We start from the raw sequence: 27,509 nt of genomic DNA on the forward strand, positions 1-27,509 counted from the left end.
GAACGACTGGGGCCTTTCAGAGAACTTGTCTTAGCCTCTCCTAAGTGCAGACTGGGGAAACACCTTAGAGGCTCCAGGGGGAACTCGATAAAAACCTAGAGGTGTGTTTCAGTACTTTTTGACTGGGATCCCATTTTATATTTAGCTACCAAGATGGAAATAGGGGGTAAAAATGAAGAAAAAAACCCCTGAAAATCTCATTAAAGCATCTTATGCTTCCAAGAAGCAGAAGAGAATGCATTTTTTATTCAGTCAGTGATATAAAGGACTGTAAATTCAAATTTATCATTAAAATTCTTAAATCTGTCCTAAAATTTCACATATTTGGATTAGATACACTAATCTTAACTCCAGTTGTTATCAGAATATCAAGGGAGGTAGCAATGCTCCTTACTTAGAGGCAGGACACCCAAAGATGACCCTGCAGCCAGCACAATTAACACTGAAACCTGGCATATTTATTGCCAATGCCTAAGGTTCCTCTGCTTCCTAGCACCTTTCTGCAAAGTTAACAGAGCCTACAGGATGCAGTACACTAGGCTAATTTTGATCTAGTATATCCTGAACTTCAAACAAGTAAATTAACTCAAAACTCCAATTACCCTTTACAAAACATGTTTTAAAACAGTTCATAAATTAATTTTCTTAATGCCCTGCTAAGCTGCATACATGTCATCTGCATTTACAAAACTGTTATTTCAGAATTACCAAAAGCAAGAGCTCAACAAAGTTCAAATGCAATGTGTGACAGCAGCACAACTGCACTCGGTACAAAGAAAACTGGAAACCACACTATACCTTGCCTTTACGTTAGAGAAGTAAAAAAGTTCATGTTTTAGCCCATCTTTTCTTAGCTGAAACACATTTCTGGAAGTATGTAAATTTTAATTTTTTTATTTAAGTGCATAGAAACTTTAAAAAAACCATTCTCAAGAATTTAAGTAATGTGTTCATGTGATTGCTTAGTATTTAAATACATGTTGACCTTCAAAAGGTTTGCCCAGGTTCTTACCAAAACAAATTGATTCTCATGCTCTTTCTATTGAGGCAACTCAGCTAAAACCATTTTTTAATTAAACAGGAAAAAGAAAGAGACAAATTTGTAGCTCATTTTATTTGTGTCTGAAAATCATGACAGTACTGCCAATGGTCTTTGTTGCTTTTGGGTGCATTACAAGCAGTAAACCCAGTTGATAAGAGCTGGAATTTCACATGTAGAGATTTTTTTGTACTTAGTATGGGAGTGAAGCTATGGAGCCCTCCCTACTAGATTTGGAAGGTTAAAATGTCACATGGTATGAAAAGGTAAAGTATACTGACAAAAGAAGGAACTGTAACGTCCACTAGGATTTCACTCAGTATTCAGGACTGCAGAAATGGCCCCCACCTCCAAGTTCACGGTAAACAAAAGACATTACATGAATTAATTAGAAATGACAATGATTCTCAAATGAAGTTCACCTCAGTCACAACTTCAAAGAAAAAAAATCCTGGTGGTAGTAAACTTTCTTAAAACAAAGAAGTTGTAGCGCTTGTTGTTTGGCAGAACTAGGATCTCTTGAGAGTGAAGTGAGTACAGTGGAAGTGTAAAGACATTCTTTTATCCATTCACAAATCTCTCCCTAAAGAACAACTCTTTGAAAACAGGAAGTCACTCTCTGCTTGATAACTCAAACTTCTGAAAATAAATGGTTTTGGAGGTTATTTAAAACAAACAAACAAACAGACAACCCCCCAAACCCCCAAAGACAGAAACCACAGCAAAATCCACATTTATACGTTGTTTGAAGCCCAGATATTGAAATATTGTGAACAAAATCAAGACTACATAACAACTTTGCTTATCTTTTAGTTCAAGACTCAGAAAGTAAAGTTTTCCACAAATATAAGTATCATTCCAGAGTTTACTTTATAAAATGGAAAATATAGATGAAGTTTTAGAAATCTTCAAGTTGTGCATAAGCTATTGAAAGAAAAGCATAATGTGCTTGAGATTCAGAAATATAAACCTAATTTAATAACTCTGGTACTCTAATGCTACCTTAGAGAACAACTTACAACTGCATTTTGTTATATACCTAATCAACTTTTTATTTGTCTTTATTCTCCTCCCCACACACAGGCAAAATAAAAGCAATAAATTGAAATATAGCCTAATGCTGTTGGGACAGCAGTATAAAATTGAACAAAAAGCTTTTTGTCTACAATTAGCCACATCATCAGATTACAATTTAAAAAGTGCTACATAGCTGTACATAGACTATTTTTGACCATTCACATCTAGTATAAAACTTTCTACTGCTGATATGTCTAAACTGAAGTCTAGAACTAGTGCAGTATTGTGGCCAAACTTCTTCCCAACTAAGCTCTTTTCAAAACTGGCAAAAATTAGAAAACTTGGGGAAAAAAATTAATTATGTTTGATTCATCCAGTTTGTTGACACCATTTTAAAAGGAGAAAAATTCTCATCTTTACTGTTGACCTGTAAGAAAATGGCAAATTTACTTAAAACATTTAATCCCAATTTCAAACTCTTGCCACCTTTAATTTCTAGCATGACAGAATCAGTACGTCTTAGGGAAAGAACTGTAATATCTAATTCCACAATACTTTTCCAGAATTTAAGTCTCTTATGGAGGAGAGCAGTAGTAGTTTGAGCTTACACTTAATTCATTTGGACATCTGAAAACATCTTGCAATGTCTCAAATTGTCTTCTAAATTAGGCAACTAACATTCATTTCACAGAATAATTTGAGAATGAAAAGGGCACTAGGATAAGGTAAGATATAAGAGAAATTTATATTGCAAGGAAAGAGTCCTAATATGAAGAGTGCAATTCCATTAAATAATACTTTTGTATTTCAGGACATAAATACTACTTTTTCCATAGAAGGCTCAGACTTTAAATACTGACATATATCAGTTTCAGATTAGAGAGAAAATAAAGCAGTGTGCATTGTAAGCATAAGGTAACTTTACAAGCAGTTACATATGTGTATTAACAGCAAATTTGCAAAATGCTTGCATTAGTTCTCAAAATGTGAGTTATGCATATTTTCATCCAAAGCTTTAGGAGAAGTGTTCAGTTTCTGTACAAGTAGTTCAAGTGTGAACTTCTTAAGCATTGGTACGTAATGGAATTGACATAAAGATACGTAAGTTTGCTCAAAAGTGTCAGCAGACAGGATTCTTTTCTACAATTGGTAACTGCTTACATACTTCCAATTCCCATGGGGAACCGGGTCCTCACTTCCTCAGTGGGAACAGCTTTTCACACCACAATTATTTAGACATGAAGAGAATTCTAATGTGTTTTTCTTTACACTTCATAATTTCATTAACAACATTTTGTCAAGCATATTCCCTTTAACAACTGGGACACTGCTCCCTTGAAGCTTACCTAAATTTTCAAGAATACCGGGGTTTTGGTGTTACCTGGGTTACAATGTGCTGGCTTTACACATCTGAAATTAGTCCTAAATACAGTGGATGGGGGAACATATTTCCCTTCTTTAGCACAACATTTAGATATTAAAGCCTAGAGATTCTGAAAATTTGACTTCCTTAAGGGTTTGATCCAACTGAATACCTCTAATGCTGAAGAACAGAACCACCAAGAATGCTTCAGTACAGAGCTTTTCAGGACAAAGCCTGATCTTCCCTGTCAACAGTATTCTTTGGCTGGACACCAAGACCAGACCAAGGCCCCTTCTATGATGTTCTCAAAAGAATTTTCTCTTACTCCCACCCAATGCTATCTGTACAGCTGCCTGGAAAAGAAACACATTAAAAGGACCAATAAAAGGACAGCCAGGACATAAAAGTGTTACAAGCCCTGAATAAGCAGAGGTTGGAAATAAAGGGAAGAAAAATTCTTAGCTCACCAAAGAAGGTAAGTACCTAGTGAAAAAAGAACTAGGGCATCTAGTGCTCCAGTCTCCTTACTCTGGGGACCAAGCAGGATGGGGATTATCACATCTTAAGATTTCTAATGATAAATGAAAAAGAATTTCTATCTTAAATCTGTCTCTGCACAGTAGAAGTATATTGCCTACATTAAACAATAGCGATGACTGATGAAACTACCAGCAGGAAGGATCAGCTGGGCTTCTTAATTCACTTTGGGCAACATAAACTATCTCAAAGCTTACCAGTATTAGCTAACCTAATCTGATTGCATTTGCAGGAATGAATTAGAACAAGCTCTCTGATAATTCTGTGCCAGAGAAACAGGAGGTACCAAGGATTTGGGTGTGACATTAATTTCCAGCAGCACGGCCAAGATCAGGAAATCATCTACAGTCCATGCATTTCACTCCTCAGTCCAACACTATTAACAGGGATTTCAAGTTGGCAAAATTCTACACTCTGTACTGCAAGAATGCTTCTGCAGATTTCTTTAAAACCAAATAAATAAGGTTTTGTTCATGCAGGTATCATGCAGAAAAATCATTCTGTCTCCCAAGATAATTTTGTTTTTTCCTGGACTAAGTAAATTTAAACAATTAATTCTCCCTGGAAAGGAGGAAAATAACAGGCAACATATTTTCAAGTATCCAAAACAGCCACTGATAGTGTAACCTTTGAAGACAGGTATTTTTTTGTTAGACGTTTCCTTTTTTTAGAGCTTGGCATATTCCAAGTCCAGAAATAAATGGAATTTCATTCAGTCAGAAATTCATTCACAGTAACACATGGGATACTATTAGAAGAAATATCTATGGCATGTATTTGTCAGAAAACAAAGACATAGGGGCTCCTCTTCATCCTAAGATGTATGAATCTGCACTGTGCAAGAGATTTAAAAATCAATATTTACTAGCACTACTAAAACACAAAACATTCAAGTAGTATAACTGTAATGCAAGCCCTTGCATGGCAATCCAAATTTATTGAACTACTGATGCTAAGTCATACAAAATTGCACCACTTTAATTAAGGCTTTTAGTTTACATTTGGCCACCTCCAAGCAGTTGTAACATTAGGTTGGTCAATTTAAATACTGTGGCTCCCTGTTGGATATACACACAATCTTTACACCCAAACGTTAATGCATACAAAGCAACAAGGCATTGTTAAATAAATCAGCAAAAGTTAATTACTGCAACTTAGGCCCTGTGACCAATTACACATGATTAAAATTACTTCCCACATTCACATCCACAGTACTCTTCCACCATTTAACATCTCAACCAAAACGTTACACATGTAAAACAATCACTAACAGGCAAAAGTACTAAACCTGTATATTTGGTATTGCAAATACACTTATGCATGAGCAAGCAAGGGAATTCACAGTGAGAATCTACAGCTGCAGAAGCCCAAAAATGATTTACAAAAAATTGTTAAATCATTAAAAAATTGTTTTAAAATATACACTTCTTGTTGTAGACCCCCACTGTACACACAACTATAAACATTGTTCCCTATGTAAACAAGGAAAAGGAAACATACAATAAAAGGTTGAAAAGTCTGGACATTTCCTTCCCAACAGATATTAAAGGCCATGTCTTTAGTCAGACGTTATACTGAAAGGACTCTTAAAGACTAGGTCACTGTCTCCACAGGTTTTTCCTAAAATTAAAAAACTATATAGCCGTTGTGTTAATCAAAGCGCTTTTGTACAATACGATGATGATGATGATCCTGTATTTCTTTAAAAAAGTTACAATAAGCTACAAATACCGATGAAGCAAAGTTATCTGGAGTAGTCTATATAGGAGCTCTTTGGACTTTCTTTTATTATGCTAAAATAGTGGTGCTTTTAGGATTTACATTATTGTACTCTCCAATAGAAAGTGGGGATTGTTGAAGTATACAGTACACAGTTTTCATACATGTACAACATTGGTGGATGAACAATGTCTCTTATCAGTAATACTGGATGTAGGCTCTGGTTTTACCAGTTGCATACACAGAATATTTAGAAGTAAAAATCTCTCATGACACTGGAAAGTGATAGAATGTGCAAACTGATGTAGCTTTCATCCATTTCTTAAAGGGTACCACCACAGGAAAGTCCATTTAAGATGTTGGTAGGTTTAATAAAGTTGGAATGCTGGCACTGTTGAATTGGGCAACAGTTCTTCAGACCTGTAACAACAAAACAAGGCATTAGCATTAGTAACAACTATTTGTCCTTGTTCTTAAAACAGCTACAGCAGGAACTAGCAACGTTCTTGACAAACAGAAAACAACCTTAACACTTCTCTAATCATACACTTCCTACTGTACACATAAAAATAACACACTATCTCAATTACTATGCTAACTGGATTAGGATACATAGAGGAATCCAGGCTGCACTGTGGAAGTAATATTTGATTGATGGGACTAGTTCTGCTTACAGCATGACATTTCCCATGGCTTTGAAAACAAACACTATTGAAGGATCAAAGCTCTTGAATCCAAAGTCCTGTTAAGAAAATGGAGCGACCACTCTCAGCTAATGCTTTTGGAACCATCTTAGTTTTACTTTTAACTGATCTAAGTTGTTCAAACTGAGGAGGTTTTAATATACCAAGAAAGAGTTACATACGGCACTACCTGATTATGAATAAAAAGCCTACGATTTCTGACAGTGAGCTGTCCTACTAGGATCCTTCAGTACATCCAATAGGTCACCTGGATGACAAAATAATGGATCACAGCACTGAAGTAACTGCACAACTCTATGCTCAGTAACACTGAAAGAAAGGGAGGTAATAGCCAACTTTGATGATGTCAGGTAAAGCAAGACAGACCTCTGCTCATACTAAGGCTTGGAGATAGAAAGAGGAAAATAATCTGCCCAGAAACCCCCCCAAAAATTTGCAGAAAAAAAATCCATGCCTCCTGACTAACTTCTGGAAAAGCTTGCTTAAAGAGCAGGCTGGAGCTTGCTTTATCCTTCAGCACCATTCTTTGTGCACATATTAAGTCATGTAGAAATTTAGCCAACTGCAAACAAGTAAGAAACTGGTCTAGTAACCAATAGCTTCAGGTGAAATATTTGGAGTGTTACAATGATCACTTAATCTTTCTGATCCAAATATACTAATTACCATTTGGCCTCCAAAATATCCACAGTCTCAAGAACGGAAGCTAAATTCCTATGACATCACACAAGCATATGCAGGAGTTCAAAGCAGAAAGAGACACCAGCATGCAAACTACAATATTGTAGTGTGTGCATTCCAGATAACTGAGCTCTTGCAGTAGATTTCATCAGGCTTAAAAGAGAAAACCATGTTTCCAAAAGCTTTGAGATATCAGAGCAAACACGGTTAATTTGAGCTCTACCAAAACCTTAAAGCTTGAGGAAAAGCCCCCCCAGACTAGTGTGAACAGTGAGTCTTGCACATATTTGTAGTTCTGACTTTGAAATGGCAAAAGGAAGACCATTAAACACTTCTATGATAATGTAAATCAATAATTTTCAATGCTGTTCTGCGGCAGCTACCAGAGCTGTTTAAGGTTTTTTAGTTGTTGCTTTGCTTGTTTTGAATAGCCATAATGCACAGAAAAATTTAAAATGTTTACCTGGCTCAGAGCTACAGTACAGCTATGCATTAAAGTAGCTGACATGATGACTTTTTGCGTGCTTTTCCAGGCACTGGAGTTTTTCTGTTAATTTGTCGCACAAGGTCATAAAAGATCTGAAAAGATAGAAATCAGTTGATTATGGATATTAGGAAGCTTCTCTTAAAACTTTAAGCCTTGAATTTTCACACATAACGCACTCACATACTCAAAGACCCCTGAAAATATTTAGTTACCACAATGCCATAAATTGTATACTTAGTTAATAATTGGTTGGTTTTTTTTTTTCCTTGCTTAAGATAATTGTCTGCCAAGGGTTCTACAGTTTCAATGAAGCAAACTGACAAGGCATCTATAACCCACAGCTATTTAATCTCTGGGTCAAACTCATCTGAACTCACATGAAAAATGCCACAGTGATCAACTACTGTATAGTATTACTTTGCAGTTTAGCAGTAAGGTCAAGAAACAGGTCGCACCTTTCTTCTAACTCAAATCACTCTTAGGATATTCTTTTAAAGAAAATTCTAGTAAGTTTTAACTACACATTTTTCATGGTAACTCACATACACTACATATTCAGTAATAGTCTCTTGTATATGAAGGAGATCATGCTTTTCCAGAAACTTAAAAAATACTGAAGTCTAAAGAACTAATTCCACCTGTCTACACCTACAGCATGACGGAAGCATAAAATTTCCTAGAAAAGTAACTTATTTATGGGACTCCCACACTTTGAGTCTCCTAGAATTCTAATGAGGACATGACTTTTTTGAAAGGCTAATTTAAAACAAATCAACATACAACGTTTCAACAGCATCTGTTTCATTCATAATTGACATTGCTCCAATTACTTCTACATCTCATAAACTAAGGAAGCCCTCATGCTAAAGCTATCCTGGCACTTTCTTAAGCACTGACTGCAAAGCAGCAAATGTTCTAACAAGGGCTTATAGGATTTGCTGCAAGTTCTAGTTCATTGAGTGTATGAATTTTATACAGCTATGGTGATTAATTCAAGTTTTTAAAAAAGTCAGCGGCTTCCAGAAATTCCCACCTAATTAAACACACATTACTTATTTTAAAAATCAGCTGTGTTAAAACCACCATACTGTTTTGATTACTTGCAAGTCTAGCACAGAGGCCCTTTCAACTTCACTGATGCTGCCAACAATGTTTTCCAGATGACCTAATGAACTGTAGGATTTATCATAAAATTCAAGCTGTTCCAGAAATGTAAATACTAACACAGATTCATTTTCTAAATTTTTTGTATCCCATTCCTCATGCTGGCACCCCCCACTGGATAAAAAGGCATGCATTATGGCAAATCCCCAAAATTCATGCATTTGATTAATTGTCTAGCTCCTATTAAACAAACAAGCAGATATATAGCAGAGAGGCTTTTGCATTCCTTTTACTTTAGAGAGCAGCTAATTTTAACAAAACATTCCATAGTTTTTCTATTTACTATCTCAAATAGTATTAACACCGAGTAACTTAAATCAAGTAGTTTTAGTGACTTAACTCTCTTAAAAGTCTTTAAAAAAAGAAGTCTAGCAGTACAATCTCAATGGATAAGAGACTGTAGCAACTAAGGAATGGAACATGAGGGAAATATTTATCCTAAATTATTACAAAGATAATTTGAAAATTACACTAATTACACTAAAATCAATATAATTTGAAAAAATTCCATGTCAAAGCTAAATATATCCCTTAACATAAACATCTCATAACAGTAGGGTACGGTTTTGTCCATTTGTAGTGAATATTATTTCATGATTTTGTTAGTTTTTGTTTGACAAACAGTAAACAGTTATCAGGACAGTGTCCCATTCTTCTACCCCGACACCTCTCCCCACCACAGGTAAAATGCCTTACCTCGTTAACATTTATCTTTGATTTTGCAGAAGACTCTAAGAATGCACAGTTATTCCATTGCCTTGCTAGGTTCTGACCTTGCTCCTTTCCCACAACTCTTTCATCTTCCAAGTCACACTTATTGCCAACCAGAATCATAGGCACCTAAAAACCAATTCAACGCCAGTAAAGAAACAACTACAATTTTATAGCAGCACAGTGTAAATGCACACCTAAAAGCCATCTGATTCCTTAGAGGATCCTGATTTTCAGAATAATCAAGCTCTGGTATAATGATTCTTACCAATTCCAAAATCCTGGAAACAGTGTCCTGTCCTGGGTAGCATGATGAAGGATGCTAAAGCTCCTTTCACCATTCCCCTACTCTCAGCATATCACACAGTTCTTATTAGCAAGCTACAGCACACAGAGAAAAGGAACATGGTACCTTACCAGCATTCCCAACTACAGAAAATGCTGAATTGACCTTTGTAGCAAGAAAACGTCATCATCTATGTTTTCCCCCCTTTGTTTCTTTTACTAATTTAAGGACATAGCTAAAGTCCTCACAGATTCAAGTGCTGAAAAAAGGTTTACAATATTTTGACCATTTAATTTCCCCCCACTGAGAAAGCAAGTCATGCCTAAGCTTGGGCATAAGAAAAACGTTTTCTGTGAATTCTGATGGTAACTGGAGTTGCAACTTGAAGCTTACTATCTTTCTTCTGATACTATAGAATGCCTTTCAGGACTGAGCAGCACCTTCTAAAAAAATACAATTCTAAGGAAATATCTCCAAAAATGCTACTAACCAGTGTAACTATAACAAACGAAGTAAGATTTTAAATATAATGATATTTACCTTGATTTTATTGTACAAAACTAATTTCATGGTAAAGAAGGCTGTAACTTGGTAGGTTGTGGATGGGAAACTTAAATATTAACCTTCTGAGATACATTTGTGGTAATGGGTAATAAATTGCTTCAAGAAGAAATCTGCTGATTTGCAAGACCTGCAAGTGTTTATGGTCAAGGAAGTGCAAAGTGGTTTGTATTAAAAAAGTCTTAATGCACTTCCCTGAAACTGAAATGGTTAATATATTCTGTGTCTGCTGACAGTAGAAGCCTATGCAGATACATGCAGTAAGGAATGTATCAAAGTTATCAGAGTTTGCATGAACACAGTTTAAATGATATGATAGTGCTTATAAACTGTTTATTGCTTATTTTTTTCTTCAAGAAGGTAGTTTTCCTGCCTGGAGGCTAAAAGCTACAAGGTGTTTCTGTTAAAAACACACTCTTACTGCTGTTTTCACACTTGAAATACTTCTTTTCCTTTATTAGGGGACCAAGCATTAACTTCCTCCAACTGCTGTAAGGTTCTTTTAATAATTGATAAAATATAATGTTTTAACCTCACTTTATATCTTTAATAATGCTAAGAGATGCATAATAGAAATTGTGTGGGAATAGGATGACTGAACTTAATTGCGAGCAGACAGACAAAATATAAAAGCTACACAACATGCAAGTTTTAAGGTTACAACTTAAAACTTTACGCTTTTAAAATACCATAAACAGTAGGGATATTGAGCAGAAAACTTCACTCATAGTAATTAAGGCAACGATAGTTGTTTTAGAAATGCTTGCTGCACTCTAATGAATAAAGTTATACCCAGTTTCAATTAAGTTATTTTAAATAAAGACTAAACAATTGTCCATATAACACATGACAAGTTACATTTCTCCAGTTTACCTTAAGAGTTGCATTCCTGTACTATGCATCTACTGGTCCATACATCTTAAAACTTGGGAGACCACCTGACCACAGTGTGTACACTGCAACACACTAAGGAAAACTTTAAATATTAAAAATTTTTAGAGATCTTACATCATCAGTGTCTTTGACTCGAAGAATCTGTTCTCTTAGATCCTGTAAATCATTAAATGTAGATTGAGCTGTGATGGAATATACTAATGCAAAACCTTGTCCGTTTTTCATGTATAGATCTCTCATCGCTGTAAACTGTTCCTGTAATTACAAAAAAAGAAAGAGATGTTGCATTCAATTTGCATTTTACTTGCACAAACTGCTATAAACTTTAGGTCTAGTTTAGAGAAACTACAGTAATTTCACTGGAGAGAAGTACAGTAGAAGGTACACTGTAATCTGTAGATTACAGAAGCTAAACTGTTCCTAAACCTCTCCTCACACACCAACATTTTCTCCATATCCTGATAGTTCCTTAAAATGGATCATAAAGTGAATGCATCCCTTTTCACACCCAATTTTGTAGTCTAGGAAATTTCCCATTAAATTCTACATTAATTTTCAAGGAGATGGACTAGAGGAGGGAGACACTCAATAGACTTGTCACATTTCCACGACTTCAGGGCCAACTATGATATTGCATATAAAGACTTGCTGGTGCACTCTTACCAGTGCAACTGTAGAATGGCACGTGCCTCTTTTGCATTGGTGACTTGGCTATGTGGTGCCTGATCAATCACTCCCTGTCCCTTGCTGTATGTCAGATGAAAAGTGACATTTATTGCTAGAAAACACCCACTCCACCTTACTGTATATTTTCAGAGTATTAATCTAATAGGGAATTTAAATAAGTTATTATTGTACCAGATTACTGCCACACTTCAGAGAACACACGTTAAACTCCAAAAATCTTGAGCTTAAACTCACTGTAATCAATAAAGGAAATTACTGGTTTCAGTAATATTGGAACTAGTCAGAGCAAAACCTGACCAGTATGCAAAGGGTCAGCATAACCCCTGTGCTTTGAGCTCCTATAAGCTGACGGAAGCAATACTATTTTTATCCCAATGTCACAGAACATCTCACACACAAAAGAAAAAGGACATCAGAAGAAAGCACATATTCTCTACAGCAACAGAAATCAAATCGCAGTGGCCAGTAGGTCCTAAGTTTTTTCTGGGCAACAAACAAAACAAGAGCACAATCTCTTTTAAAATGCTCTCTTTCCCCTGTTACAGAATATGAGCTCATGGGAAGCTTGCAAATAATTTTCTGCTGCGAGACTCAAGTTTACTTTAGAACACACTGTATTATCAGTATTTAGGAAAGTTGTTCTTTACATACCGTTCCTGCAGTATCTAAGATTTCAAGCATACACTGTTGTGCATCTACTTCAACTTGCTGTCAAGAGAGAAAGATATTGGTTATAATTTTTCCCCTTGCAATTCTCCCCTCCAAAGACATCAGAAATTGTGTGATTTTTTTATAAGTAAATTCATAATGCATAAAGCAACATAATGGCTTAAGAAGATTGTTTGGATATACACTTTGAAAACAGCAGGAAGAAGCCTTTCAAAGAGCCCTAGTGACATTTTCAAATGCAGTGTCAGCAGCCAACTACCACTTTGCAAAGTGATTAGGGATTTTTGATTATTTAAAAGGAGGCTGCTAAATTTGTAATGATGGTTATCAGCGACTAGCACATCTAATTTCCACTTGTTTCAGGGATCATCACAGATTGAAAGAAAAGTACAAGTGAAAGCCAGAAAACTAGACTGGCATACTCAGGCTCGTTTAATAGTAATTTACATCTACAAGAGAGTAAGTAGTACACACCAAACAATTAAACAGCCACCACCAAAAATAGTGTCCCAAAAACAAGCCTTTAGGAACACTAATTAGAAAAGTGACCCAGCTTGGAAAAGTTTGCAAAGAATGGAAGGTTTAAGAAGACAGAAGAATTTCTGTATTCATTCCAGAGTTCCTCTATCTACTGGACATAATCAATTGTTCTTCTATAAGAAGAACAGCTGTTCTTCTATAACTAGATTTGAGCTGGGGACAGGGAAGAGGAGTATTTCCCCTCCTCTCACACCTCCCCCCTGTCCCCTATGGACTGTGATTCCTTAAAAAAAAAAAATCACTATTTTAACAGGTATTGTTGCTGAAGTTATTCAGCTAATTAAGCAACATTTATTAACTTTATGAAGAAATATTTGGGGAGTAAACCAAGGCATAAAGTTTCAAGACTTCAAGCTCAATTATTTAGGTGAACAAGTTACATCCTTTCAACTTTAAATATTATAAAATTACATTTAACATAAGTGACATAGAATTTCAACTGCCAAACCAAAACATTTTGAAGGCAAGAAGCAAGTTAGAATTGTAACCCACAGTGAGAAGGTGAAAATGACTACATAAAATGTTGTCTAGACTTTAGCAAGACTTCAACAATCTGGCTGATTTGAAAAGAAGAATACCCAGAGTTATTTCAGGAACAAACCTGAAAGGAATAGCATAAATCTTTATTAGCAGCAAAACCAAAAAAAATGTAGTTAGCAAGCGGCAAAATTTCTTAAGATGGCATTACTTTTTTAGGCTCCATGGAAACAGTCTTTGGAAATATTCTCCCAGCAAACATCATGATTCTACTATGACCTAAAGAATGTAAATATATAACAAAGGAAACACTTTACTTTAGATCAGCCTGTGAATGTTTTTGGAGTAATTTACTGGGCCTGACCCATCAAAGTCCTGCACTAAACACTGAGATATGGTCAAAAATTCCTGCTTCTCTAATACAGAAAAAGTGTCAACATAGAATTTGGAACTAGTCAGAGTAGCATTATTATTATTGTGTCTTTAATAGCAGTTCTAGCTTTGGCTGGAAGCCCCCATACTTAAGACGGACTTGGATTTTTCTAACATACAGTTTAAGGTCAAAGAGGTCCTTTGGAGTTTAAGGTCAAATAAGGTCAAAGAAAAGAGGTTTGAAATGATTATTTTGTTCTCACTAATTCCTGTTCTGTTCAGAAAAGATTCTGGTGACTGCAACAGTAGTTAATGCACCACCTTTGTTCCAATACAAATGTTGCTCAGTGCTGAAGGAGGAGGTCTTGCAGTTTGCACATTCTCAGCTAGGGTTTGTCCATCTTGCCTCCCTTGTATAGACACCAACATTTTTTTGGCCACACGATGAGCAACATCAGAGTATTAATGCATATGAAAAGTAATTCAGCTAAAAAAGACAGGTTAAGAAACTGACACAGCCAAAAATTTATCTCTTGCACTAAATGGTTAATGGTAGCAGTTTGGATATAAATTATCTTAGTCTGGAATCTTAATCGTGGTCTCAGGTGAAACTGAAGAGTGAGCAATATGGAGATTCAAGATGATGCAAGCAGAATCAGACCTTTCAGCCTGTCATGCTGAAGACAGGAAGAGAGAAACTAACAGGCCACTTGCTGTAAATGCTTGTTCATTTATGACAGGCTTGTGTTAACTTATTAATAAAACAACAACCCATCTAATGGAAGCATATCTAGCTATCATTTAAATTGTTATGTGTACAGTATGATAGATGCCAGTGTTCTAAGGGTGTGAAGTTGTTTTTAGCTATTTTTCTAGTAGCAAAGCAGTGTAGTACCTCCAAGACCAAATCTACCTGGAAATACTAACACACAAATGAACTAATAATAAATATTATAAAATTGAAAAGTGGTAATTTTAAAATTTCTTTTTGCAATCCCTATTCCCAACTCTGACAATGAAATAACCATTTTTTACTGACTAGCCAGAAAGATATTATGCTTAAACATTAAAATGTTAGTCTTGAATTATTTCTTTTAAGCAAACTGTAGGAGAACATTTATATTTCAAACTTGTTATCTGGTTTAATATGGCATACCCATTTTCAAGCAGTGAGTCAAATATTTGACAATATGTATTACAGCTCTAACATCAGAGACATGTTTTGTATATACCTTTCTGTAGGAGTCTTCTATCGTAGGATCGTATTTTTCAACAAATATTCCTTGAACAAACTGTACAGTCTGCAACACAAAAGTTCTTGTAAGATTCTCTTACATAGTGACATTTTGTAAACATTGTACACAAATCACTGTTCTAGGTATATACTCTGTTATCCCTAACATTTTTAAAGCAAATCAAACAATTGTCATAACTACAATTGTAAGAAACAACAGAAAGTTAGATCTGTATGCCTATTTAACTGTTAGATGAAGCAATGCTACACTTTCCTTTATCTACCGCCACATGGAGGGTAAGAATTAAAGCATGCATCAATTTCAGGTTTGCCTAACTCTTGAAATCAGTATTAGTTTCTAGTTGACCAGGATACAATACAGCTGCAGCTTTTACATTTGTATTTAGAACTACTTCATCTTCTGCTACTTATTTGCCAGCACAGGAATTAGTCAAAAAACAATTGCCAGCTTTTACTAGTTTTAACTACACTCAGTAGGCTGGTTCCTGTGTACCTAGCACGAAGGATGTTTTTAGCACAAGTCAAATGGAACTTAAGACTCAATGGCCAAGTCAGAGCAGGCACATTCAAATCCAGAAATGCTGCAGTGAGATAAAGAATTCAAAGATGAACGAAAATGTTATTTCACAATCTAACACGATTTAAGCTTTTCTTTATGAACTGCTGCACAAGAGAATACTTCTTACTCAAGGGAGTGGGTAAGCTCTGGAGCTTACTTTATGGTAAGGTGCACAATTAAATAAAAAGATGCAAAGTTCTTAGGTGGGCTGAGAACATCATATTTTGTGAACTTTTTCAATTCTAGGCTAGGTCAGACTAAAACTTTTTGTAATCATTAAATTGTAAAGAGAAGAGCTCATGCACTTTAATCATCTACCTGCCACAGGTATATACCTACTCTCACAGAAATGATACAGCAAACACATTGAGCTTCCCACCAACATGCAAATCTGTATTTCTATCTGCATAAAAATATTAGTGCTAAAGACATTACGCAAACAGCACCCTGAAGACCTTTCTAGAGACAGGACTTATAGGGGCAAGCTAGTTCATATCCTTTGAGAGCTTCACAAAGGAGCTTGATTTCCCACAGCTAGTTTAGATAGCTATTTTATCTGTCAAAACCAGACACCCCCATAATGCTGTAGCTCTGCACCTCACTGCACAAGAGTGATCAACCATCAACCAAACCCATACAACAACAGCAGCCTGTGAGAATGCACCAATGGATGCAGATGCACCCAGTAAAGGATCTACCTACTGGCCATGATGCTTCACTGGGCATTACTAACACTTATATTTATTTGTGCACACTTACATAAAGAAATATACATTAGTAGAGAATTAATTAGAGAAAACAAATACAATAAGCCTAAAAAAATCATACTTGAACTGCCTCATACTTACCAGAGCAGACTTTCCAACACCTCCAGAACCAAGAACCACTAGCTTGTATTCACGCATGATGCAAGAGATAAATCACCCTCAATACCTAAAACACACAAAACACCAGTCTGATTAAAACTTGACCTATATGCAGGAAGTACAATAATGACACCACAATCCAGCTCACTAAGCAGGGTTTGATAAAAGTTCCTTAGTTAACTTCTTTAATACAGCAGTTTTTTTTCTAACTATCAACTCTTAATGCAGCCACAGTAAAATGCTGCAAACCATCAGATAAAGTATTTTCTCTACCTCATTACTGGTTCTCCCATAAATATCAAATAAACCCTACTATACTAAAGCTAACAGTTACTATTCATAAGAAATAATTATCCAAGAGGAGATAGCATGAATTTTAAGCATGAATTTTATCATTCTGAAACACTTAAGCACTAAACAAAGAAGCACAAAGACTTTTACAAGAAAATTAAAACCTCTCCTTCCCAGCAAACAAACACTTCTTTTTAAGAACAGCAGGATCCCGGAAATCACTTTCCAAAAAAATGCCTTCCCTAGTCTGAAAACTGTTAAATATTCCACTAGATCTATTATGACTTATTTAATGAGTAAGTGGAAGCAATTAAAATAGTATTTTGAGACTACACCTCTTCCACAAGCTAGATCTGCTTCACTAGCTGCTGTGGCTACCAACAGCAAACTATGGGATCTGTTTGCTCATCTTTATTGGACACTGACCCATCAAACCAAAACAAGACCACAGATTTTGGGACATGTCTTTAGGTCATACTGCTCAAGAACCCACACCACCTCTTGCAGTCTGGCTGGCAATGAGCCAGCAGGACCGTTACTGCTTTCCTGAGCAAGATCTCAGCTCCTTTCCTGCAGGGACTCTAGCACGAGATTGAGTTACCCATTTTCTCCCCTCTCCACCCCCAAAGAAAGATGAAACCCTCCCCAACTAATGAATAATCTACAGGCCAGGGAAAAGAGAAAGTGCAAGGATCCAACTCAGGTGCTTGTAAAAGGTAAGCAGTGGGAAAGTAAGGTAAGAAACACCCATCTCATCAGCAGTAATTTGACAGCATCTATGAAATTTCTGAAACACCGTCTGTTAGGTGTTGAGCACAAAATGCTAAGATGATTTACACAGAAATTAAACCACCATGGTAGAGTCCTGCCTTTACCATCACAGATTAAATCTACTGATTGTCAGAACACAGAGAAATCAAGAGATGAGGTCCTATATCTTCATGCAAATGCATAATCTTTCAATTATCTAAACTGTCCCTCACAAAAGGAACATGAGAAGAAAGCCTTAAGGAAATAATTGACCTGATGTCCAGCAAAAGAATTGTCTCCACAGGCTTCTATTACCAATACATTTTGAGACTCTTTGGTGATTTTCACACCTAATAGGAAGGACATCTTTTCACTCCTGACTTAAAAAACCTCTTTCCCTCCCTACAGAATTTTTTGCAAACACAGATCATGAGAACCATTCACACCACAAGTTTCATCTATTTTGTACCACTGTAAATGCTGTTAGATCCAAAAATCTGTAAATTGTCCAGTCTTTCCATAAACAGGATTGTTTCCAACTGTCCTGAAAGGCACCTCTCAAACTCATTACAAGTTAAGCCTATAACTACATTATTGTCATTTATTTAAAACAAACATTCAGTTATCCTTTTATTTTTAGAAGGGTATCACTAGAATGACAAAAACATAGTGGAAATCCCAGTAAACAGGGTGAACTGCAGCAATTTCATTGTCTCTAAAAGAAAAGTTTAAGCTGAATTTTTCAGTCCTCAGATTGAAGTTAGCAACTAAATATGGAGATATCAATAATGAAGGCTGACAGTAGTTTAAAAGTAACAGAACTTCAGCAGGTACCACATATCTGTTTTAAGTTATTTCTGACTTTTTCTTACTCAATTATCTACAATTCCAAATCCTGAAATAAACTAACTTGGTTTTAGTGAGAGACTGCCAATTTCATTTTTGGCTCTGAAACAGCAATTCAGGAATTTAATGCAAGCTGAAGCTTCTTTCAGCATCCAGATTTGAAAGTTCAACCCTAAATATCCAATCACTGTACAACATTCTGGAGCTGATTTTCCTGCTTTAAGTGGTGGCACACAAAGCATATATAGACAGTATTACAGTGTGGTTAGGCAATCTTCTTAATCAATGAATGCCTAAGTAAAAAGCTTTTTAAGATCTTTGAGGACAAAGCCATACTGCACTAGAAGTTAAACATTTCTCTGACCTTCCCTCCAAACTCAGGCAATGGACAATACAAATACTAACTTCTTTCCCCATGACAATTTGTTGTCATTTGTTCAGTTACTCTTTAACTCACCAAGAGCACACAGTAATATTTAATATATGCACACACCCATATAGCATAGAGGTAGTTTGGCATCCCTGCACTGATGTTATCATCTGCCATTACACCTTGGAATGGACACAAATGAATGTATTCTCTAAAGCAGTTTGAGAAAGCTAACCTGGACATCCCTAACACGGCCGGCAGCAGAAGCACCTGCTCCCTCCCTGCTTATAGCCTGCTGCCACTTACATCTACCACCCCACTGCCTTTGAGCAACAGTACTGATGTCACTCCACCTTTCTTACTGTTTTCTAACAGAAAAGAAAACTTCAACTCCTAGCTAAAAGGGCTTTCCTAAGAAAATTTTTCTGCTTGCAGGTCTTTGCCTCCTCATCCAAGAAACCACTGGATCATGCAGGACACTGCAGTCTGCCACACTATTTGATGTTGTTAAAGCCTAGCACGTACTTTTTCATTGACCAGTATGCCTGATGGCTGCAAGCATGCCCCAGACTCAGCTTTGGCTCTGATCCTTCCCAAACTTGACCTTCCAGCGACTCCCAGCTAACCTGACCTGGCTCTGCTCTTGATCAAACCTATTTTTCCATATCAGATCTTGTAGAAACTGCTGGCATCCTAAATCTCCATCATGCTCTTACTTTATTTTTCAGTTGATACAATGCTTGACTCTGGAACTAATAATTTATCCAGATTAATCTGGATGCCAGCAAGATTTCCTTCTGACTCATTAATGACAAATGAGTGAGGGAAAAAGCAGAAGACAAAGTCTAAAAGAGGAGGTTTAAGCCATAAAACACCATGTCTGGCTGGCATTTGTAGAGTAAGTTAGGGTCAAGTACAACAACAGTATCTGTCTGTAGTCCCCAGACCACTTTGGGGATACAAAATGGTTATACTTGAACAGGCATAACAAAAATAAAGATACTAGGATAAGTGAGCAACAGATAGGCAGCATGTCCCCAGATTTATTGAACACTTGAGATGTATCTACCCAACCATCCAACAGTTAAATCAAAGTAAGTTTAAACTTATTCCTAGCAAATATAATGAGTAACTTGTTTGAATCCCCCTCTTCATTTAATGGAGTTTATTTTAAGGGAGAAATTTTGCTTTAAAGGCTGTCTACCTATAAGGTGACTGATCTGCAAGAAGGGAGAGCAACGCCAACTTTCCTTTGCTTTTTCATTTTTCCATTCCCCTATCTTTAGACAGGAAAATGCTGTCAACTATAGCCCCTATGCAGACACTAAAGTGCAAGAAGATAGGAAGCATGCAAAAAATAAGACCTCTTTTTTCATTTAGTTTTAGCAGGTACTGCCTTTTAACAGCTGAGTTGAGTATTTATATGCACAGATATATCTGACATAACTGAACTGTGGAGATGCTTAACGTAAGATTCAGCTAGAGAAAATGAGGGAAGCTACTCTTCAAAAAACAGCACTATCACAAAATTGATTCTAATGCTGTCTTAAGTATACAATCTCTCAAAAGTACAGATCTCAATTCTAGACTGCCTCCATTAATTGCCAGTGACACCCCAGGAACTGCCTTCCGTACTTCCTGAGATGTAACTCCACAAAATCACTGTATCTGTGCCTCTCTCACTAGTCTGTTCATATTACCTTTTGTACTTAGTGCATTAGTGCAGAATGTACTAATGAATGTATTAAGTTAACTGATTAATTCTACGTCTTCATGGCATACTTAAAGTACTTGATAAACTACAAGAGCACATGCACACACTTGATATGCACATGGACACTTTTCCCAATAAAGATTCTCTCTGAAGGATGAGCAGCATATCTTTGAATAAACCTATTAGAACAGAAGAAAGAAAGGTTAACCAGGACAAGACACTGAAAATGCAGCATTTCAAAAGTTTCACATCTGACAAGGACTGTAAACATGGAACTTGCTTTCTGCTTCTGTCCTTCTCAGATAAACCAGGAAAAAAGTGCCTCCTGGACATTTTCTTCAATAGTTTCGTGAAGCATGTCTCCAGAAAAATGCAAGCCAAAGATGATGCTAAGGAAGTTGAGGAATAAGTAACCTTACTATAGAGGTGAATGGAAAAAAAACTGCACACTTACTGCTTGTAAAGCTTTTCTAAAAAGCAACCACTCAATGAAGAATTCAAGGAAATTCATACACCATTGGTAATTGGGCTTGATGTGATAATTGTGAAAGTGGGGTGGGTTTTTTATTTTTTATTTAGCTGTCTTTCAATTCCTTCAGTTTCAAATTTTGGGTTCTGATTGAACTTTGTTATTTAAGGGATGGGAAAGCTAATAACCCTATTTTTTCAAGTGATAGTAAGCCACATGAAGCTGTAAGTAGACCTCAGCCCAGGCTGAAGACATGAACTAAGTACAGTCACTTACTTGAAGATATCCCCAAGACTTGCTTAAATGAACTAGTTGTTCAGGTGTGGAATTAAATAAACTGGCCCTCCCAGAAGCCTTATCATTTTCAGAAGGGATCATGATTATTCAGTGCTTCATAGACACCATGATTCTTGTTCAGACCCTGACATTTTGGTTGCACTGTATTCACTAAAATTTTCCTAATTCTTTTGCCTCAGAGTATTTACCTCTGTGGAAAAGAGACTTTGTTAGAACCACCTTGAGAACAGCACTCCTAAATTAATCCCAAATAGTCGCATGAGGAAAAAAAAAAAAAAAAAAGAGTCAAACACTAGATTGACAGATGAAACAAATTAACTGACTGGTTTACTTGCTTACAACTAGAAGAGGCGAGAAAAAAAGCTAAGGGAAAAAAATCCAATATTTTTCTCAGAAAGGGGATACTAGTCCTGTGACAAAACAAGATAACAATGGTCAGATATTTGGAAAAATAGCACTAGTTCAGTCACAGGACCAGCCAAACACAGAGGATTATGTCTTTTCAGAGATGTTTCTCATTTCTGATACTGGAATAGTCTCAGATGTCCAAACCATCCCAGATTCCACTATGTTTTTAATCTCCTGGTTTAGAACCTTCTTTTCAGGTAAACAACTAATTAAGAGATGATGTGTGCTGTTCTTAGTATTCCCTGAACACTTACATGTGAGATGTCCTAAATTCTTATCTCTTACCCCTTATTCCAGAGGGTTCCCCCCCTCTGGAATAATTTCAGGGCATAAGCAGAACTTTGACAACATAGCCAAGTGGAAGCCTGTTCATTTTCACCAACTTTTAGAGGCTTTAGAAATTAAAGCAATTCAAATAACCCTTACTCAACAGGGTAAGTGTACCTCTAATAAAAGAAATTAAACTACTCCAGAGCTGACTTTGACACATTTATAAAAATCCATAAAAAACATTATTCAGAAATCAGTTCTGAAAAGCTGATCGGGATCTAATAAAGACTTTCATACTCAAGATCCCTGTAAGTACAGCTATCAACTGTTCAGTAAACAAAGCTAGAAGCAATTTTTATTTCTAGTTTTTACTTGTTTTTGATAGTTTCTGGTCTTGACAATGTATTTTGTCAGTTGAACAGCTAGTATCTTTTGGGCACTAATACTGTAATTTTTCTTGGACAAAAATAGCTGTTCAATTATGTTCAAATATTTTAACTGATGTCAGACAACCTTCAGAGGATTTTCAAAAAGCTGGCTGGGTGGTTAAGCTTATTCAGTGACATGAAATCACACTGACCACCTGAGAAACAGCCAGAGACCTGAGAACAAGCTACTGCAGCACAAACATGGCACTAAGGTTTAACCTGCTCCTTGAACAGCCCACAGGGACACTTACACAGAGAAAGCTTAACCAAGTTTTCCTCCTTCCACTGAAGGGAGCTACCTTGATTAATACTGCACACAGGGACCATTTCTGCAAAAGTAGCTAACAGCATCTGACCTTGTGAGGCTAGCTCCACTGTCTATAATTAGTATAGCTGAATAAAATCAGATTTTTTTTCTTAAGTCAAAGTTAACTCCCAGCTAGATCTTAAATTTGAACATAAACTTATTGGATGTTGTAAAGGTAAAAGCAGCCTGCTTAAAGTCCCTGATATCTCAAGATGAAAGTTTCCTGATGGGAGAGACTAGCAATCATGTGCAACTTGCAGTAGATTCACACAAAATATAAAAAGCATTTTCAAAGCAAGTGATGTAATGAACATTCTTATGCTACTAAAAATATCCCATGCTTCAACAGTTACTGAGTTAAAGTTTCAACTTTGTGCAAAAATTCTAACGTGTCAATTCAAATGTGGAGTACTTTATAAAGCCTATGCTATAGAATCTATTTAAGTTTCAAATGCAATTTGTAACATTTATCAGGTATATTCTTAGTTTCTGTGGCTGTTTGCCACAATCTTGCATTTTCTCCCTATTCCTTTCAAATAGTCACCATCCCCAGGAAAATTGTTTGTGAATGTCCTACCAGTCAGACTTACAGTTAAAATTATAACCTCGTAATTCCTGAACAAACAGAATTGCAAGTAATTTTTATGCTTGCAAAGAAAATCCAGGCAGGCAATAAACAGAAACAACACAGAGATTTAAAAAAAATACTACAAGTATATTCAATTCAGAGAATGCATAATTACTACATTACGATATCTGGCTATGCATAAGCTAGATATTCAACCATAAAGCAAGTTCTGAGAACTGAGCGAGCAATTTGATGCTGTGAATTTGGCTTTGCTGTCATTAAGAGAAGGATCAGTATTTAGCTCTACAATTTTTCCAAGTTAATGGATTGCCACATCATAGTACACACTACATTACCTGATATGCGTGCTCCTGATTAAAAGCAGATGTAACTGTTTGTTTGTCCCCATAATTGTTACACTAAATTTTATCTTTCAAGCTTCAAAACAAGGTAATAGCCAGCAGGACTACAAGTAAGGCATGGAAGTTTTCAGAGTTAAGATATTTCTTTTGTAAGTGCAGTTTGAAAGTTACTTTAAGCTTGCCAGTTGGCTTAAGGTACTCTTCTTTGGAAAAGGGCATCTTAATTTCTCTTTCAGAAGCAAGACCTAGTCTCAAATTCCATCTGGTATCTGCTTAGTATCTGGCACTCCTAGCTCTACTTTGATTGTGACACTGGCTGCTGAACTAGTAAAGCCTGGTATCGGGTTTCCTTCCACAGACCTAAGCCAATGCTGGCTTTAACTGCAATTCCAGGATCACCTTTTGCCTCTCCTCTATTTTTCTCCATAACATACACATTACATATATACCCCTGGCAACACCAGAGCTTGCATGCCAACATATCATTATTTGTACTATCTTCACTATAAGAAGTTTGGGTTTTATTCAGGTTTGTTTAGATTATGAACACATCATCAAGGCACAGATATAAAGATTTCCTTCATCATTATATGATGTTTTGTTACTGGCCATTTAAATCCAGCTAGTGTAGGCCCTTTATATACAAAGTATCCTTCTGCAGTACAATTTACAGTAATTCTATTACTAATCAGGTTGGTGGCCAGAGAGAAGTCTTACAAATTCCCATATGTCATTTTAATTAAGATTAGAAGTTTTATCTGTTGAAAAGACACTGATTCTATGCAAATTGAGACTACTCACTACTAGCATTCATTAACAGGAATAAAATTATCTCTTTCATGATAACTGAACCATACCAGTTCAAGTCTCAAGTAATTGTAACTCATGTCTGTTTTAACTCTCAATACTTCCTAATACTTCCCTAAGAGAAACATGGCATTTGAACATGAGCAACAAGCCTCACTGAAAATCACCCAAATTACACCTATTTTCACCAATGGTTCTTTTGTTACAGCTTCAGACATCTTCCTGAGGGTAACCCGAAAAAGGCATACACTGACACCCAGCAACAACCACTATTTTCTGCCACATGGTTTTGCTACTTGTGCAATGACAGAGGTTCAACCTTAACTGCTTCTTTTCACAATTAACTTCATTAGCTGAATCCACTGATGAACATGACTTTCTAAAAGGTCTGACATGCTTAATGGAAGAGGGTGAAACCTAAGCAAAAAAAAAATGCTGTTCTCTTTCTGGCAGCAAGGCAGTACCACTTTGAACCTAGGGATGGTTGCTCCGCAGATAATGTCCAACCCACAAGCAAACCTTAACTAGAAGATGGCAACTGCAGACATTGATCTTCTCACCTCTGCCCATATGCAGATGCAACAACTTGGTTGTTCTTTAGGCAACTGTTAAGTTGCTACAAGCTCCAGAGGAGGGTATTTAAGAAAAACCATAAACACAAAAAAACGCTCAACCAATTAAACTAAACCCCACAGAAAAAATCCCACCCACTAAAACAATTCCCCATCCCCTTGTCCCCTGCCAAAAAAACCCAACTAACACAACAAATCCAACCCAAAAAACAAACCAACAGCCTACATAAAAAGAAGTTCTAGCTAATATCTGCATGCAAAGCTGTGAACTGCTATAGCTCTATACGTGCTCTGTGAGCAGCTGATGCACCTTAGCACCCCCAGAACTCATTTAATGGGCCACAAATTTTCAAGAGGTGAAAGATGTGAGTTAGGAGCATAACACCAAAGGTAAGCAATTCACACTTGCAAGCCTGAGCTCATGTCCTCTCCCATGAGGACACCTACACAAAAAACTGAATAATTTTAACCAAATGAATTTGAATTACACTCGTCCCCACACCACTTTCAATTACGTGAACTAGATCTTTAGTACTGAGTTACCAAATTAATGAGGATTAAACTTGTTTAATCAAGTCTCCACAAGATTGTATTTGAATCTTCTTAAGATCACTCTTGTTCATATTTAGACCGTAATTCTTGGTTCCTCTGCATCTTAAAAGCTTGCCATTTTCTGGAGAAACCTGTCATACCTCAAAACTCGCTTTGCTACAAGTCAAATTTTATTTGGTTTGCATGGCAATGTTTTGTTAGCTAGGTGGCTTCTGTGAGAAGCTGCCAGAAGCTTCCCCCATCTCCAGTGCCAGATGGGCTCCAGGACAGACCCACTGGAGGCCAAAGCTGAGTCCATTAGTAACAGCAGCACCTATGGAACAACATATGTAAGAAGGGGGTTGGAGGGGTCAACTGCTAGGGGAACAACAGCAGCAGAGAAAGGAGTGAGAATATGCAAGAGCAACAACTCTGCAGACCCCAAAGTGAAGTGAAGAAGGAGGGGGAGGAGGTACTGCAGGTGCCTGTGCAGAGATTCCCCTACAGCCCATGGTGAGACAGGCTGTCCCACTGCAGCCCATGGAAGTGCACAGTGGAGCAGAGATCCACTGGCAGCCCATGGAGGACCCCAGGTCAGAGGAGCTAAATGCCTGAAGGAGACTGTAACACTATGGGAATGATATGCTGGGATAGTTTGTTTCCGAAGGACTGCACCCCCAGAAGGGACTGCCACTGGAGAAGTTTGTGATGGACTATCTCCCATGGGAGAGACCCCACACTGGAGCAGGGGAAGAGTGTGTGGAGTCCTACTGAGGAAGGAGCAGCAGAGACAACATGTACATGCTACTGACTGTAGCCCCCATTCTCTACCCCACTGTGCCTCTAAGGGAGAGGTGGTAGAAAATTTAGGAGCTAAGTTCAGCCTGGGAAGAAGGTGTTACTAAGATTTGGGTTTATTTCTCATTATCTTATCCTATATGATTTGCAATAAATTAAACTGATTTCCCCAAGCTGAGTCTATTTTATCCCCATGACAACAACTGGCAAGAGGTCTTCCCTGTCCTTATCTTGACCCACAAGCCTTATGCTGTATTTTTTCTATCTGCAGTGAGTTGACCCTGGCTGGATGCCAGGCACCCACCAAAGACTCTTACCACAAGCCTCTGCCCTGGACAAGGGAGAGAAAATATAATGAAAGGTTAATGAGTTAAGGTAAGGACCAGAAGAGATCACTCAACAAATCCAATCAGAGGCAAAAAATGCTGGTATTACAGATATTAACTGAATTTATTACTAACAAAATCAGAGCAGGATAATGTGGTTTTAAGAAGACCTTAAAACACCTTCCCCTCACCCCTCCCTCCTTCCTAAATTTTACCTTCTTCCCCAGAAGCACAGGGAGAAGGGAATGGGGGTTATGGTCAGTTCATCACAGGTTCCTTCTCCCATTGCTCAGGGAGAGGAGTCCTTCCCCAGCTCCAACACAGGGTCCCTCCCACAGGAAATAGTTCACCACGAATTACTCCAATGTGAGTCCATCTCACTTACAACAGTTCTCTGCAAATGGCTGCAATGAGTCCTTTCCATGGGCAACAGAACCCCTCAAACTGCTGCAGCATGGATCATTCTTCCATGGGGTGCAGTCCTTCAAGGACAGGCTGCTCCAGCATTGGTCCCCCATAGGATCACAAGTTCTACCAAGGCACTTCTCCAGTGTGGGGCTCTTCCCTCCATCAGTCTGCAAGTCCCTGCCTGGAGCCTGCTTCAGCATAGGCCTCCCATGGGTTCATGGTCTCCTCTCAGGAATCCACCTGCTCTGGTGTGGGTGTCCTCCACAGGCTGCAGGTGGATCTCTGCATCCTCATGGTCCTCCATGGGCTGCAGGGGCACAGCTGCATCACCATGGGCTGCAACACAGGCTGCAGGGGAATCCCAGCTTTGGTGCCTCCTGCCTCTCTTTCTTTACTGAC

The 27,509-nt window shown here is 37.2% G+C and overlaps 1 protein-coding gene across 1 annotated transcript in view; it reads right to left on the minus strand.

The window, feature by feature from the left end:
- Window positions 1-1,095: 1,095 nt before the first annotated feature.
- Window positions 1,096-27,509, minus strand: part of RAP1B (RAP1B, member of RAS oncogene family) — a 34,759-nt gene continuing 8,345 nt past the window's right edge. Inside the window, exons 2-8 of the mRNA XM_054630856.2 lie at window positions 16,571-16,655; window positions 15,141-15,209; window positions 12,502-12,558; window positions 11,278-11,418; window positions 9,408-9,551; window positions 7,524-7,639; window positions 1,096-6,095 (exon numbers count right to left, since the gene is read on the minus strand). Of these exons, the coding sequence (XP_054486831.1) occupies window positions 7,553-7,639; window positions 9,408-9,551; window positions 11,278-11,418; window positions 12,502-12,558; window positions 15,141-15,209; window positions 16,571-16,627 (555 nt within the window). The 5' untranslated portion in view covers window positions 16,628-16,655 and the 3' untranslated portion in view covers window positions 1,096-6,095; window positions 7,524-7,552. The remainder of the gene's footprint in view (window positions 6,096-7,523; window positions 7,640-9,407; window positions 9,552-11,277; window positions 11,419-12,501; window positions 12,559-15,140; window positions 15,210-16,570; window positions 16,656-27,509) is intronic.

Source organism: Agelaius phoeniceus, chromosome 5, assembly GCF_051311805.1.
Source record: "Agelaius phoeniceus isolate bAgePho1 chromosome 5, bAgePho1.hap1, whole genome shotgun sequence".
Lineage (NCBI taxonomy): Eukaryota > Metazoa > Chordata > Aves > Passeriformes > Icteridae > Agelaius > Agelaius phoeniceus.